Source organism: Apostichopus japonicus, chromosome 17 (assembly GCF_037975245.1).
Source record: "Apostichopus japonicus isolate 1M-3 chromosome 17, ASM3797524v1, whole genome shotgun sequence".
NCBI lineage: Eukaryota > Metazoa > Echinodermata > Holothuroidea > Aspidochirotida > Stichopodidae > Apostichopus > Apostichopus japonicus.
Window position 1 is genome coordinate 10,023,619 of NC_092577.1, and position 16,490 is coordinate 10,040,108.

General features: G+C 38.0%; 1 protein-coding gene across 13 annotated transcripts in view; it reads right to left on the reverse strand.

Annotated features, from left to right (window-relative positions):
• Positions 1 to 16,490, reverse strand: part of LOC139985251 (arf-GAP with SH3 domain, ANK repeat and PH domain-containing protein 2-like) — a 136,304-nt gene that overhangs the window by 55,390 nt on the left and 64,424 nt on the right. For all 13 annotated transcript variants that reach the window (XM_071999535.1, XM_071999531.1, XM_071999530.1 and 10 more), the window contains exons 3-4: positions 13,611 to 13,759; positions 2,690 to 2,814 (exon numbers count right to left, since the gene is read on the reverse strand). In XM_071999535.1, the coding sequence (XP_071855636.1) occupies positions 2,690 to 2,814; positions 13,611 to 13,759 (274 nt within the window). The remainder of the gene's footprint in view (positions 1 to 2,689; positions 2,815 to 13,610; positions 13,760 to 16,490) is intronic.

The window sequence follows — 16,490 nt, forward strand, 5'->3', positions numbered from 1 at the left end:
GTGGAAAAAATCAAAAGAGGCGGTGTTGGAGGAGCTTAAATTTAACTCAACTATAAACTTGGAACATGCCTAGTGAGAACATAAGGTTAAAGGGATTTACTATTGATAGTTTGCCAATTTTGTGCTAACGTTAAGACGCATCAACAAATAATGATCAACAGGCTAATCCACTATGAGGGAAGTAAGTGTGTGTTATCCACTGTTTTCACTTTTCATTAAAACTTTGTCAGAGATAATGTGGACACTTTTTCAAAATTTTGTTTATTCCACCTGAACCCTCACGTGATTGTAGAAAAATGTGGACATGTCCGGGGAATTCCGATTGTATCGATATTACCCTAGTGTCCACTATAGCCACAGCTTCTCTCCATTACAGACTGTAGTTGAAGAAAGTAATGCAGCATCTAACAATGATATCATCACCAGAAATATACAATCACGAGCAGATAAAAAACTCTCGTACGAAATTAACTCAGTTCTGTTCCAGCCAATAGTCAATTCCCCAAATACAACTGGAATGGTGTATTCCTCACCACTCTGTCCCTTCCAATGTACCGACGAGACGACGCTGAGCATCTTCAAATTTCACTTATTAATAAAAATTCTTCTTGTCCTCTGAGGCGTTGCTTTCTATTACACCCTCCGTTTGAGTTCCTGACTAGCAAGTCAAGCCTTTCGGCCTCTTTTTTTATTTTTTATTCCTCTCCGCCTCTTAATTCACGATTTCAATCAACGGACCGACTGTCCTTTGTTCCATCATCGAGGGAATGCCCCCTAATTACTCTGTCAGCATGGCAGGACTGAAAGCACGTCTTCATGGACTTTGAGTGCCAAAGAATTTATGACACTTCCCAACGATGTTAATTGGGCGATCGCCTAATATTATATATATCCCCGTTTTAGTTAAAACCACAAGGCAGTCAAGAGATCATGAGGGCTTCCTTGTCAGGCAGTTAATTCCTTGTTTACACTCTCCCTAATCCATGAGAAAAAGATTGTCAAGTACAAGCTCTGGATTAGGTGGTATAAATGCCAGCTCATGATATCAGGATTTTAAGAAGAGGGGATATCTGCATGGGCATAGCACGGGGGAAAAGGTGTATATAAGGCGTGTATGTATTGATACCAAACAGGTTTCTGCTTTAAGAGCAGCCCGCTGTTTGATCTCTAAATTGCGAGTGTGTGAAGTCATCGAATTGAAAAATATTGCCAAATGCAAAGAATAACAACGATCCCCTTGTTAAAGCTGCACTGCAATGTAATTAACTGGTATGTAATTAACTGGCATTTATACAATATGCTGTAATTTTAAATATACTTCTTTATATTAAACTGAAAGATCTACAGGGTTACAAATCTTTTTGCTGAATCCTGATTGGTTAGTAATAATGCACCATTTTAATTCAAAACAGAAAATTCTACATCCCCACCCCCCCCCCCCCCCAAAGAAACGTTATCATACTTCATTTGAAAACCTTTGACCCCTGGATGCCCTTGGTTGTAACCCTCCAAATTTTGCTCATGCAGACATCTAAAGAGACTTAAACTAGGACATGTATTCAATAAATGTCTTCTGATCATGCTGTGGGTTATTGTTAATGAAGGTGTTGATGATTCATACATATCGTAGGTGAGCAATTTATATTTTTTTTAAAGTATTTCTACCAGATTTGGGAGCCTAAGTGTGCCCAACATTTTAACTTGTAGGAAACTTTTTTATCAAATTCATTGAAAAACTTTTCCTCAAAATCAGATTAAAATTAATCCAACCAAAAATATACTCTTTCAGGTGATTCCTTAACCAAACGAAAGGTACTGAAAAGTTTATTAACGTTTCATAATTTCCATTTTGTAACATTTCATTGTGGGTACACACTTTATGTTATTACTAATTAGTATCAACCTCGTGCAAAATTTCTGCACAAACCTAAAATTTTCAACTTTTGTATTTACACACTTTCAAAATGATCTGTTATGGAACATGGCTTGTTAAAAAGATAATCCACTCTATTATTATGGGATTCACAGTTTTTTTTTTTTAACATTTCATTGTGGGGACACACTTTATGTTATTACTAATTAGTATCAACCTCGTGCAAAATTTCTTGCAAAAACCGAAAATTTTCAACTTTTGTATTTACACACTTTCAAAATGATCTGTTATGGAACATGGCTTGTTAAAAAGATAATCCACTCTATTATTATGGGATTCTTTTTCATACATCTTCTGAATATCAGATTTGGATGGGTGTGTGGATAAAGTGAGAGGAGTCTCAGATAAAAGCGATAGAACGTTACTGGTTAGGTATAGGTCAGGGACAATCGTTAAAGTAGATAACTAGGACGAAGACAAAGAGAGGAGTGAGGGTTCTACTTTAATTAATAAACTTAATTGACGAGAATTAAATGTGGAATCAGCTTTCAGGCATTGGTATGCCACAAAGGAGTCAACTTTGCCCCAGGAGGGAACGAATCATGATAGAATGTTTACCTAAGGCAACGGACGATCTATTTGCCAGTTAAAAGATTTGACATTAAAGGAATCACATTCTTGCTCAAGTGCCCATTGATTAAAACCGAACATTATGATTAAGCAAAGGTTATTTTTTTTTTCTTTTTCTGTGATAGTAAATTGACTTTCTAGTCACATTTGGACAAGTCTTGTCTGTGATGACGATGATGAACTTACTACTTTGACTCATAATCTTTCCACGCTTTTTCAAACGGTTTCTTCAGGTCTCCCTTCTGTCCTTTGAGGTCCCCTTTCAAAAGTGAGTCCAACGGGAATGTCACAATGTTGTTGAGGTTTTGAACCTGAGCAAAAGAGTGGGAAAAAAAGAAGACACGGTAAGATATGTTTTTGAGTTTTTGAACCTGATCAAAAGATAGAAAACAAAAGAATATGGTAAGAAATGCAATGACTCATCAGGCGCATTGAGACCGTCGGTATAATGCGCAATATAAATATATAAGTGTTATTATTATTATTATCAATAGAATTATTATATAATTATTATATTTATATTTAATTATTATATAATTATTATTATTATATAATGATAAACCAACAACAAAGTACAAAGCAACACAAAATCAAAACGACTGTTCAATGTTTTGCTAGGAGTGAAGTATAATAGAATATTTTTTAGCCACTTCTGTGAATTGAAAATTTGGGGTTATTTTATTTTCTACCACTATTTTCACCCGTAGCAAAACCATTTCACCGCAAATGTTCTGTAGATTTTACGAAGAGCCGAGTTTCACCAATGTGTCCAAAAAAATTTGATGCATAATGATGGACTGTTCAAAACAACAGTACTTCAATGGAGCTTAACAATAGGAGTGTTACAAACTTCTTTTATTTCGTCATATTTTGTATTTTTATTCTTCCTTTGCTTACTAATTAGCCTTATACAGAACTTCCGTTACAATTTCCACTTTTCGTTTCCACGGATGGAACATAGCATATCCCCTACCAAGGTAGCTTTTACTATGTCTTTTACCTTCTGTATGAGTTCTTATTGTGAGGTTTTCTTACATGTGCTATTCAAAAGTAAGTTACTCTAATGCTCAAGCAAAGTTTTTTCATGCCAGTAAAGTTCTATATGACTCTTTTGCAAGTATTATAGATCTAATCTGTTTCACAGGAAACCACAAAGAAATGTCTACCTAAAATAGCAGCTCACCAGGTAAATTCTAAATGGCTCTTTGGAAATATTAAACATCTCATCGGTTTCACAGGAAACCAAAAAGAAACCAAAATATCTTCCTAAGACGGCAGCTCACCCAGGCCTACATCACGGTGTTTCACCTATCACCCAGTCCTAGATATACTTTCCAAGTTATCTGTCACATGCATTGCTATTTATAGCAATTACTACTCCGAGATTCCCTTAATTATATAAAACCGAGAGCATCACTGGAAGGTCTTCGATGGATTCAATTTTTTAAGGCCGGTTATTAAAAACGGCGAACTCTGTCGCCTCTAGTGTGTCAACCTCCATCCAGGATCTAAAATTCATCCCACGCTGAACACTTTCGATGGTAATATGATCTTGATTTTGTTTCGGATAAATATTTGGGAGAAAAATGTTTATTTTTGAGGAAATGTTTGGTAATTTGATCAATCTGAAAAATTGTCCAGGTTTCTCTTTACCAGATTGGCAAAAAATCCATTAGTTTAATATGAAAGGGGAACGATTTGCTTTCGACGAGTATGGGAGTAGTTTATATTTGGTAGAGTAAAAATAGGCTGAGCTGTATGTACAATAGACGTATTGCTGTACACAAAAGCAAACAAGTTAGAGTAGTAGTTTCTATACACATTGTTTTCTTTGTGGTTTACAGACATCCGTAAAATATAAATTCGATATAATGAAAGCTACAATTTAAAAAGAATTTTTAAAAACGTGAATGAATACTGCATTATTTCTGGAAATACCCCCAAAATATTATTGTTTGTAATACTTCAAAAGTAGCAATATTGTGAGCAAAAATTGAGAGCGAGGATAACAGGTCATATAGTGACCCTATTTGATCATGGTGTGAACCGACACATGTATATATATGTACTGTAAGGATGATCGACGTCTTGTTTTCCCTCCGGAAGTAATGGAACGGACCAGGATGCATCCACATTTGAGAACGTGGTGGTGGAGCAATGTGAAACGAAAGAGCATTACCCAAGCAGTAAAAGGTCACGAAAATTGTTTACAAAACCGAGTACAACAGTGTTCCTGCGTTTTTAGACTCACACGTGAGGTATTTCCTGTTATCGGTCACAAAGCACACCTGATAACTTAACAATGAAAAGAAATCATATCTTTTGTCGTAATAAATGCTACGAGGAAGTGGTTTGGACCTGTAGAAAATTTCTCACATTTTTATTATAAGCACTCAATTTCAGCCATCAGAACATCCCTTTAAAGTTGACTACACTACACTCTGACAAGATCTGATGTGTGCATTGTGTATTTCTCCAATCTATGTGGTCATAGTTTTACATTAAAGCAATTTTCTATAAAACAAGTTTACATTAAAGCAGTTTTACACTCAAGAATTTTTTTTATTAAAGCATTCAATTTCAGCCATCAGAACATCCCTTAAATGTATGACTACACTTCCCTCTGACAAGATCCGATGTTGTTTATTTCTCTAATGTCTGGGGTCATAGTTTTACATTAAAGCAATTTGACATTAAAGCAGTTTTACATGAAAGCAATTTTTTTTAGAAAATCCCTTTTATAATGTTTGACTACACAACCCCTCTGACAAGATCCGATGTTGTGTATTTCTCCAATGTCTGGGGTCATAACATTAAAGCAATTTTACATTAAAGCAGTTTTATATTAAAGCAATTTTTTATTAAAACACTCAATTTCAGCCATCAGAGCATCCCTTTAATGTTTGACTGCTCAACCCTCTGACAAGCTCTGATGTTGTTTATTTCTCCAATCTATGTGGTTATAGTTACACATGAAAGCAATTTACATTAAAGCAATTTAACATTAAAGCAGTTTTACATTAAATCAACTATTTTAGAAGAAAATCCCTTTAATGTTTGACTACACTACCCTCTGACAAGATCAGATGTTGTTTATTTCTCCAATCTCTATGGTTATAGTTACACATGAAAGCAATTTACATTAAAGCAATTTAACATTAAAGCAGTTTTACATTCAAGCAATTTTTTTTAGTAAATCCCTTTAATGTTTGACTACACTACCCTCTGACAAGATCTGATGTTGTGTATTTCTCCAATCTCTCTGGTCATAGTTTTACATGAAAGCAATTAACATGAAAGCAATTTAACATAAAAAGCAGTTTTACATTAAAGCAATTTCTTAGAAAATCCCTTTAATGTTTGACTGCTCAACCCTCTGACAAGATCAGATGTTGTTTATTTCTTCAATGTCTGGGGTCATAGTAATATTACATCTTACGTGTGTCCTATGTCAAACCAAAACCCATACAACCTCTGAGAGACACATTCTCACACAACTCAGTTTTGGCAAACTATATTATAAACTCTGACAGAACTAAAGTCAATGCCTCAATAGACAGCAAGTACCATCTTGAATGGTTCCACAATTCGTAACTGAATATTTCCCCTCAAAAATTGTGATAATTTTGCCGGAAATGTACTCAGGGAACTGGACGTAGCGGAACCATCTGGTAAAGGACAGCTTTGTTTTTGAAGTTACATGATATGTGTCAGAGGGTAATCTGAAAGCAACATCAAAACACTGACGCTACGCATGGAAGAAGTGAAGTGTTTTCTATTTTCAGTTCATGTCGAAAGCTTTATAAATTGCCATCTGTTACAAAACTGAAAGTGATGTACAAAACAAAACTGAAACACAAGTGTTCCAAATGACACAGAATAAGAGTGATATTCAAATATCTGAATATTTTTTGTTATCACCCTTCTTTACCTTCTCCCATGCTCCATCGAACACAAACAAAGGTCGGGGCAGGCAAAGCGAATTTGTTTTCCTTCAGATCGAAAATACAATTTTGATGTCAGTAAAAACCTCAAGTCAAACAGATATTAAAGCAAGAAGAATCTATAATGTTCATGTTCTCAAATTCAAATTTGCTACAACAGCACAATTGTCACACTGAAGTTGAATGCGAGGATGAGGAAAAGACCAGGAGGAAAGGAGGAGAGGAGGATGGGAAATGGATGGTGAGGATGGCAGAGGAGATGGAGGATGGCGAGGAGATTGATGGGTGGAGAGGGAAGGGGCGGAGGATAGGAGGGGGAGGAGAGGGGAGGAGAAGACAGAAGAGGATAGGAGAGGAGAGGAAGGAGAGGAGAGGAGGGTAGGGTGAGGGAAGATCTTGAAGATGGAAGAAGGGAGGAGAGGGAAGAAGGGAGGGGAGTAGAGGAAATGAGGAGAGTAGGGGAGGGGAGGGGAGGAGAGGAAAGAAGAGGATAGGAGGGTGAGGGAAGATCTTGAAGATGGAAGAAGGGAGGAGAGGAGATGGAGGTGAGGAAATGGAGGTGGGGGAGGTGTTACGAGAGGGAGGAGTGGAGAATGGTAGGAAGAGCTAGAGATGGAAGAGGAAGAGGAGGAGGAGGAGGAGGAGTAGGAGGAGGATGTGGAACAAGGAGTGAGGGGGAGGATAGCAAGAGTTGTAATGATTGAGGGATAATATGTCTGTTCAGTTATCTTGAACCTAACACAACAAGTGCAATAGCCAAGCCACACACATGGGAGTTGGACTAACGGGATACTTCATAGCGCATATATATGGTGATTGCTTTATGTCCAAACCCTCTTCTACTCCCTCACCCTAAATATGTTTTAGAAGAAGAAGAAAAGATGGATCTGTTATATGCAAAAGTAAACTTAATTAACCTATTATCATGTGATACTAATGTATCAACAGACTTAAACATGAATGCACCACACACGCACATGCTTCTAATCGAGTCTTTCCAAGCGTCGTTGTCGTCGAGTGGAAATACCAGACTGTAAACAAATTCAGCAGCTTCAGTAATTAAATCTGTCCAGATCTCCGTCTGTATAATTTGCCTTCCAGAAAAATAAAACTACTACTCTTGGTGCTAAAACAGACTCTTTGATGGCTGCTGGTCCATCTCTTGGGGTAGAGATGAAACTCACAACATGGGTCGACACATACCCGAAACATTTTAAAAGCGTTAGTCATCGAGTCATAAAAGATCCCGTGCTTTTTTAAGAGGCGGGGAAGAGTCTTCTCCGTCAACAAAACATTTGTAAGCTTCTGTTTTCGGTAGATGACGGAATCTGCTAATTTGGCAATGTGATCTGGAGTTAAAGAGATGTTGTGTACATCGATTTGCAACAGAAAAAAAATGTGTCATCTACGCATCGCTCGTTGGTCCGATTTGGTTTTTTCTGTCCATCTGTCAATAGTCCTTATAATCTGTTTTTTTCTTTCAAGTCTGGCTAATTGAAGAAAAGATCTAGTAGGATGGAAACATCAGGCACTCTAACGTTGCACATCTTGACAACTTACCTACATAAAGGCTTAGCAGTGAATATACTAACAATTTTTTCTCTCTTTGAAATCCATGTCAATCTTGCAAAAGCTGGATTATACTTGTAGGTCTATATGTAATCTACACCACATTATGGTTACATATACCACAGTGTACATCCTTCAGACATTGGAATGGACACACAAAACAATAAAATAAAAAAGAGCAATAAAAATGAACAAATCCAGAAAGGAATCCTAACTAGAGGTTTCTAGTGTTTCGTTGGTCAGATTTTTCTACGTGCTGACTGCAATGTTCCTTGCATCGATGTGGACATACATATCAATTAAGTCTGTGATGCATTCAACAGCCTTGACTTTATACATTATAATGTTTATTTATGAGGTTCTTCAGAGTTTGATTGACCCTATTGACCCTCAAATGACCCTTGACCTCCACATAAAACAGCAGGTTTCTTAAACTTATGACAGTGGCTGTACATACAAGTCTTTATTTATGTATATCTTTATATATATATCGACCGGAAAGAAACGACCTTCCTTACCGGTTTCAAACCTCTGGACATACAATCAGCGTCCATAGCCTCTAAGTGGTTAGGGTGTCCACATATAAAGCGGGAGGCCCGGGTTCGAATCCAGGTGGAGGCTGGAAGTTTCTTCACTGTTCTGGATTTTTCAACTCACTACAATTTCAATTATATTCATTTGCCTTTGCCGTTTACCGCCATTTCATTAACAAAGTCTGTTCAAAGTATTTCTTTCGAGATCCGGCTTTAGAAACCACAAATGATTTCGAGTTGGTTAGCATCATGTTTGATCTCTGGAGTACGGCAAAATATGTCACCAAAACAGAACTAGTATTGTTCGATACAGGTGACAAACGCCTACAGTGGAATTACGACCTTCCTTACCTGTTTCAAACCTCTGGACATACATTCAGCGTCCATAGCCTAGTGGTTAGGGTGTCCGAATATAAAGCGGGAGGCCCGGATCGAATCCAGGTGGAGGCTGGAAGTTTTTTCACTGTTCTGGATTTTTCAACTCATTACGTTTTCAATTATATACATTTGCCTTTGCCGTTTACCGCCATTTCATTAACAAAGTCTGTTCAAAGTATTTCTTTCGAGATCCGGCTTTAGAAACCACAAATGATTTCGAGTTGGTTAGCATCATGTTTGATCTCTGGAGTACGGCAATATATGTCACCAAAACAGAACTAGTATTGTTCGATACAGGTGACAAACGCCTACAGTGGAATTACGACCTTCCTTACCGGTTTCAAACCTCTGGACATACATTCAGCGTCCATAGCCTAGTGGTTAGGGTGTCCGAATATACAGCGGGAGGCCCGGATCGAATCCGGGTGGAGGCTGGAAGTTTTTTCACTGTTCTGGATTTTTCAACTAACTACGATTTCAATTATATATATATATATATATATATATGTATATATATATATTTATATATATATTTATATATATATATATATATATATATATATATATATGTGTGTATATATATATATATATATATATATATATATATTTATATATATATATATATATATATATATATAATATATTCATTTGTGCCTACATTATTAAATCACCTAAGCTTTTTCATGGGAGAACAGATCTCCTTTCACCAACTTTACTTCCCAAGTTTACATAATTGCCATATTTCATCTAGCCATTATTAATACCATGATCAATGATGATATTAACACTTAGAATCACTTCCACAATGAAACTGCGGGAAATAACTGGAAAAGGTTCCTGCACTGTTAACATTATGTGTGATTTATTATCTGTAATATCCGTGGAAACAATTAACCGGACCTGTGTCGAGGATTTCCCTTTGAACTTCCAATTGTGTTCTATATAAAAGGACTTGCAATACGTAGTAGCACAAGGAACCGATACTGTTGTACTGTACATGTATATTGTCAGTTCAATATGAATACACACAGAAATAATATCGTGTCATGACAGGAGCGTTGTTAACATCCAGGCTGATACATGTATGCAGCTCGGTTTTATTTTTCTCAGTTTTACACAAGTTTACAGAAATACACATGTATACAAATTTAGCCAAGTGAGTGAAGGATGTGGCAATGTTATTTAAACTTTATCTGTAATGTATTCAAACTGTGCAAGTACACAGCTTAAAAAACTAAAGGGAAAATACAGTCTCTATGTTTGATATTAAACAGCACACATGCAGCTAATATACAGTAGAGCTTTGTTTGATTTTAAACAACACAGGTGCAGCTACTATGCAGTAGCTATGTTTGATATTAAACAGCACACAAGCAGCTACTATACAGTAGCTATGTTTGATATTAAACAGCACACACAGCTACTATACAGCAGCTATATTTGATATTAAACAGCACACATGTAGCTCCTATACAGTAGCGTTGTTTTATATTAAACAGCACACATGTAGCTACTATACAGTGGCTATGTTTGATATGAAACAGCAGACAAGCAGCTACTATTCAGTAGCTATGTTTGATATTAAACAGCACACTCAGCTACAACACAGTAGAGCTATGTTTGATATTAAACAGCACACATGTAGCTACTATGCAGTAGCTATGTTTGATATTAAACAGCACACATGCAGCTACTATACAGTAGCTATGTTTGATATTAAACAGCACACACTCAGCTACAACACAGTAGAGCTATGTTTGATATTAAACAGCACACAAGCAGCTACTATACAGCAGCTATATTTGATATTAAACAGCACACATGTAGCTCCTATACAGTAGCGTTGTTTTATATTAAACAGCACACATGTAGCTACTATACAGTGGCTATGTTTGATATGAAACAGCAGACAAGCAGCTACTATACAGTAGCTATGTTTTATATTAAACAGCACACACAGCTACTAAAAAGTGGCTATATTTGATATTAAACAGCACACATGTAGCTCCTATACAGTAGCGTTGTTTTATATTAAACAGCACACATGTAGCTACTATACAGTGGCTATGTTTGATATGAAACAGCAGACAAGCAGCTACTATACAGTAGCTATATTAAACAGCACACAAGCAGCTCTACTATACAGTGGTGTACTCACAGCACTAGCAGTCTCCTTCATTATTCAACACAGTTTCAAAACAAAAATGGAAGTATGCCGTATACACTTTTGACTCATCATGTGGTAAATGATTAACTCTCAAGGAATAGTACACTTGGCCTATAATTCCTTTCAAACTAACAGACGATAATAACAAGAGTTTGTTAATATTTAATTATGAATCATACTTTTCTCCCATATTCAGTTATAAAACTCCCCTAACAATCTAAAACCCTTTTTCGAATATAAGAGTAGGCTACACATGCCCGCAGAGCCTGTATGTACAGTAGAGCAAAAGCATTTCGGCATTTTCTATAAATTTGTAAGTATTAAGGCATGTGTTAGAAGTTGAATAAATAACTACAATTTTTCTTTAAGAATCTTGTCCTTAAAACTACGAGAATTCTTCAGACACCCAAAGATTTTTCGAAGTACATAGAGCACAGCACACAGAGGGACATTGTTTAATTTAAAGGTACAGTATCTACATACTAGTATTATACACTGAAGGGCTTTAAAGGCATTGAAGACTCACACCAAACCGCGTGCCACGCTCTGAAAAAGTTAACTTTCCTTTGCTTGCAAGTGAAGTTTTCTGCTTGTCGCTACAAAATGCAGACAGTAATGAAATTGATACCTTGTTATCTTTAGCTGGACCTGAGATATCCATCGCTGTATCATGATTCGTTTGTACACTGTGCTGTGGGTATTGACCGCAGCTGTATGTACTGACTGTACAATAGTGTCTAATTACCGACGGTAGCAAGATGTGTGTGTATTTTCTGGGATCAATGGTGGTGTCTAACACTTCTGTTACACCTCATTCGAAACTAGGTCAGATTACCAGCATTCGTATTTTCTGGGATCAATGGTGGTGTCTAACACTTCTGTTACACCTCATTTGAAACTAGGTCAGATTACCAGCATTAGACGTTTCTTTTTGCGCGAGTCTTCACACCCTTTAAGAATCTGTCCTAAAAACTTCAAGAATTCTTCAGACACCCAAAGAATATTTGTAACGATTGTAAAGTTCATAGAGCACAGCACACATAGGGACATTGTTTAATTTAAAGGTACAGTATCTACATACTAGTATTATACAGTACTGAAGGCTTTAAGTTGTCCTAAAATCTTTCACCTTTTTTTAGCAGATGCAAGCCACCCTGAGGTCATAATAAACAGCTCTGGGCACAGATATATTACTCAACATGAGAGACAGTGACACTGGCTGGAAATTCTACAACCTGGCAGGAAACTGCTTTGTCATATAGGAAGTCAGAGTCTTTTATCTAATTACAAAGTTACTGGCCGGCAAGCTCATTTTTACTCTCTCTCTCTCTCTCTCTCTCTAGGTCTCTCGTTTTATTGACAGGGCTTGTACTCGCTATATATCGCAAACTTGTTGCCCATGGCCGATGATTGAGAGTATAACTACTATTAGCAGACAGAGATCTACCTCGACGGAAGATTAACCTACCGAGACTCACTCGAAGGATCGAAACAGAGTCTCATCAAAATCTCCGAGCATCGATATTTAAGCCAGAAACACAAAAATGTGAGGGCTTCGAACTTCTCTCTGCTCCGAGTAAATGTACAACAAACGCTCCAATAATCTGGTATAGGTTATGAACTGACTGGCTATCCGTGGGGTATTGGGGGGGGAGGGGTTGGAGAGGGAGGGAGGAGGGTATGAGGTATCCCTCGTTACATTTACATTCTATCACCAGTGTCGACATAAAGTTTGCACAAATCACTTTGAAAGTAAATTGACCTTTCGAGGTCATCTAACAAAAACAGTTGTCACAATAAATCTTCCAACAAGTTTTTCAGCTGATGAAGTGATACTGCATGAAACATTACAATTAACACACCACCACCTATTTCACCACGTTCCACCATCTCCCCCCCCCCCCTTCACCCACCTCCTACCTCCTCTGGGAAAGAGCACTGGTATGACTGTGGTACGCTATGAATGTCAATTGACTGATTGATTGATCGATTGAATCTCTGGGGAGGAATTAGGAGGATCAGACCTGCTAAGTTCAAAGTACTTTTTTCAGTAATTTGTAGCATCCTCCATTTCTAACTTTAACTAGTACTGACAGTCTTTAGAAAGTGGTGGCAGCTCTGCATCGATAAAACAAAACAAAAAAACAAACCCAGAATGCAAAAATGCATTGTGGTTTCGAGGATGTAATATGAGCAGTTTTCTTCATGAATCTGACGTAATGTATAGTGAGGGTGTACATGTTTACAAGGTTTTCACAATTTGAACCCTGCTGACTCCAAATGACCTTTGACTTCCACCAAAAACAATAGGCTTCTTGTACTCAATGTGGTACTTCTACACACTAAATATGAAATTGGTTTGACCTTCCCTTCTTGAGATATCGTGTTTACAAGCTGGGCATCACAAACACACTCACACACACACATATGCCCATCATGAATGCAAAGGTTACGATTATCATCGAAACCAAAAAGCAAGTAAAACTGATAATCTGATTTAATTAAAGGACCCTTACCAGCGTTTTGATGAGGGCGGCCACTTCTCTCGTGACGACGGAAAACTTTAGGAATGCAGCCCCGAGATCAGCTTCTGCTTCTCTGCTGAGTGTGGTGCCTCCCAACTTCTCGAGATTCTCGGAAAAGTCCATCAGATTGCCGACATAGACTGCGAATTATAGATGATAGTGGAGAAAAGTAACACGTAGAGTAAAGCAATAAGTTTAATGACTTAATACTAGTGCTGCAATGAGGGCCTCAAATCTCACAATTTTTAGGGCAAGGCCACTTTGGCCTTGAATGGGGCAACATTTTAAAGGGCACCAAGGCCATGAGGTAAGGCACCAAGGGCAACTTGCATCTTAAGGAAGGGCAACAAGGCCATGAAGAATAAACATCATGATACAATTTCTGTTCAGGTCCTGGCGGCTGTTTTAATGAAGCAGAACAGTAGAAGGTGGTCTCTCTCACTTTGCTTTCCCTTTTTGTCAACAGAATTATTTAAACCCGAGACAACTTAGTGAATGGTATACACAATAGATAGGGCAGATGGCTCAGTGCCTTAGCTTCGCTGTTTGACAGGGGTGGCCCGACCCACCCCTTCTTCGGCCCACCCCTTCTTCGGCCCACCCTGCCGTTTCAACCAATTTTTACCCCCACCCCCTCCCCTTCGTCCGCCCTTGTTCTTCCCTACTCGCCAACTCCGTAGTACTAGCTCCATGCTTTGAACATGCAGCAATTCCAACAACCAACTCTTCAAAATTTAAAATATACAACATCTTCAGCTCTAGAAAATGCATGCTTACATGTCCCCACTCATAATCATGTATGCACTCCTATCTCCCAAACCTTCACTTACAGACTTTAAAGTAATGAACTACAATACTGTACCTGCTAGCTTCATGCACTGACAAATGACAAATTCCCTCATATTCATGAAGCTACATGGGGAATGGTCAAGTCACTTTCCCGTATCACCCCTTTGTCATGCCACCACTTCCAAGCTGCTTCCCACCCACCCTCACCCCCTCCCCACCCCTGCCATCCCCTCAAACACCACAATTAACTTCCACTTTTTCCATGCCTTTCATTTCTCCAGGGAGGTTTTAATTGCTATGAGGAAAGATTGTGATCAACACTGCCATCATTTACACCATAGTCTAGAAATCTGCTCGATTTCACAATTTTCTTCCAAAAATTCTACACTCCCATTCCCATGGCATACCCCCCCCCCCCTCCCTTTCTTTCATCTCTCTTCTGAGTTCACTAACTTCACTGGTCTTGCTATCTAATCCCCCCCCCCCCTCCACCCTTTTCTACTTTTCTATTTCCTTCTATAGGCCTGAAACTTTGAAGCAGACAGAGCTATTTAAAGCCAAGAGGACAGGAGTACATACTCTTCATGTAAAGTAATACCCAAGATATATAGCACCTGTATTCAAGGATATGCATGAAAACCAAACAAAATTGATCAACTCTCAACCCCCAGTCCCCAGCTTACATCGACACTGTCACCGTACCGGTAGTGGTGAACCCGGGGTCAAGTGTGTGTCGACCCCTTGGAAAGGGAATAGATAATACACATATTATCAGGTAAAAGGCTGGTGCGTATTCTACTGTGTATATATACCTCCATTTCATTAACATAAAGTCTGTTCAAAGTATCTCTTTCAAGATCCGGCTTTAGGAATCACAAATGACTTCGAGTTGGTTAGAATCATGTTTGATCTCTAGAGTATGGTAAATATGTCACCAAAACAGAACTAGTATTGTTGGATACAGGTGTCAAACGACTGCAGTGGAATTACGACCTTCCTTACCAGTTTTGAACCTCTGGACATACAATCAGCATCCATAGCCTAGTGGTTAGGGTGTCAGCATATAAAGCGGGAGGCCCGGGTTCGAATCCCGGTGGAGGCTGGAAGTTTTTTTACTGTTCTGGATTTTCCAACTCATTACGTTTTCAATTATATACAAAACAAGCAGCAGATACTGCATGTACATGTACACAATCATTTATAATAGCCCAAAGCACAGGTGTTCCCCGTTTCTTACATTCCCCTGCCTCCTTGCTTCCGTCCCCCTTCTGGCATGAATTCACCTTTCCATGCCAACGATGTATATTTAATTTCCTAATCAACTTCCAGACTACCTTTCAAGTAGGACATTTTGTTGCTCCTAGCTTTTCAGACTCTTTTCAATCGATGCTAGCTGTGTCAGGACTGATTCCAATCCGGAGGGTGCTTCTCTTCGTACGGATGCAATTCGATTCCTCTAGTCGTGGCATAAAGTACAACCTATCTATACAGGTACATATGAGATGAACTCACATGACAGCTAGCAGTGCTCCTAGGCCTGCTTAATATGCATGTTAACAACCTGGGTGTGCTCTGAATGATAGATCTATTTATAGCATGTCAGCTCATAATCATAGTGTAGATATGTTAATTAATGGTACCTGGTACTTCTTGAATATTCATTAAGGTTGAAAGGTGAATATTTATTTAAGGCTGAAAGGTGCCTACAGTCTAATGCTACGAAAAACAACCTGGTGGTTCTGACCGATAGATCTATTTATAGCATGTGAGCTCATATGCTTGTATAGTGTGTATAGATGTTAACGTTATTTACTTCTTGAATATTCATGAGGTTGCAAGGTGCCATTAGTCTAAGCAAGGAATGAAGTATATAAATATAGCAACATGAAATAATCTTGATTTATCGATCTTGCAATCATGAAGCGATCTTGCAATCGGACTCTGCAATCACTACCTTCCATTTGATTATTCTGTACTATCTTTAATATTCACGACTTCACACAGCTCAGAAGTGATATTCAGGCATTAAAATTATATACCGTAAAGAATCGGAAATTATACTTTTTTGTCATCGAACGAAAG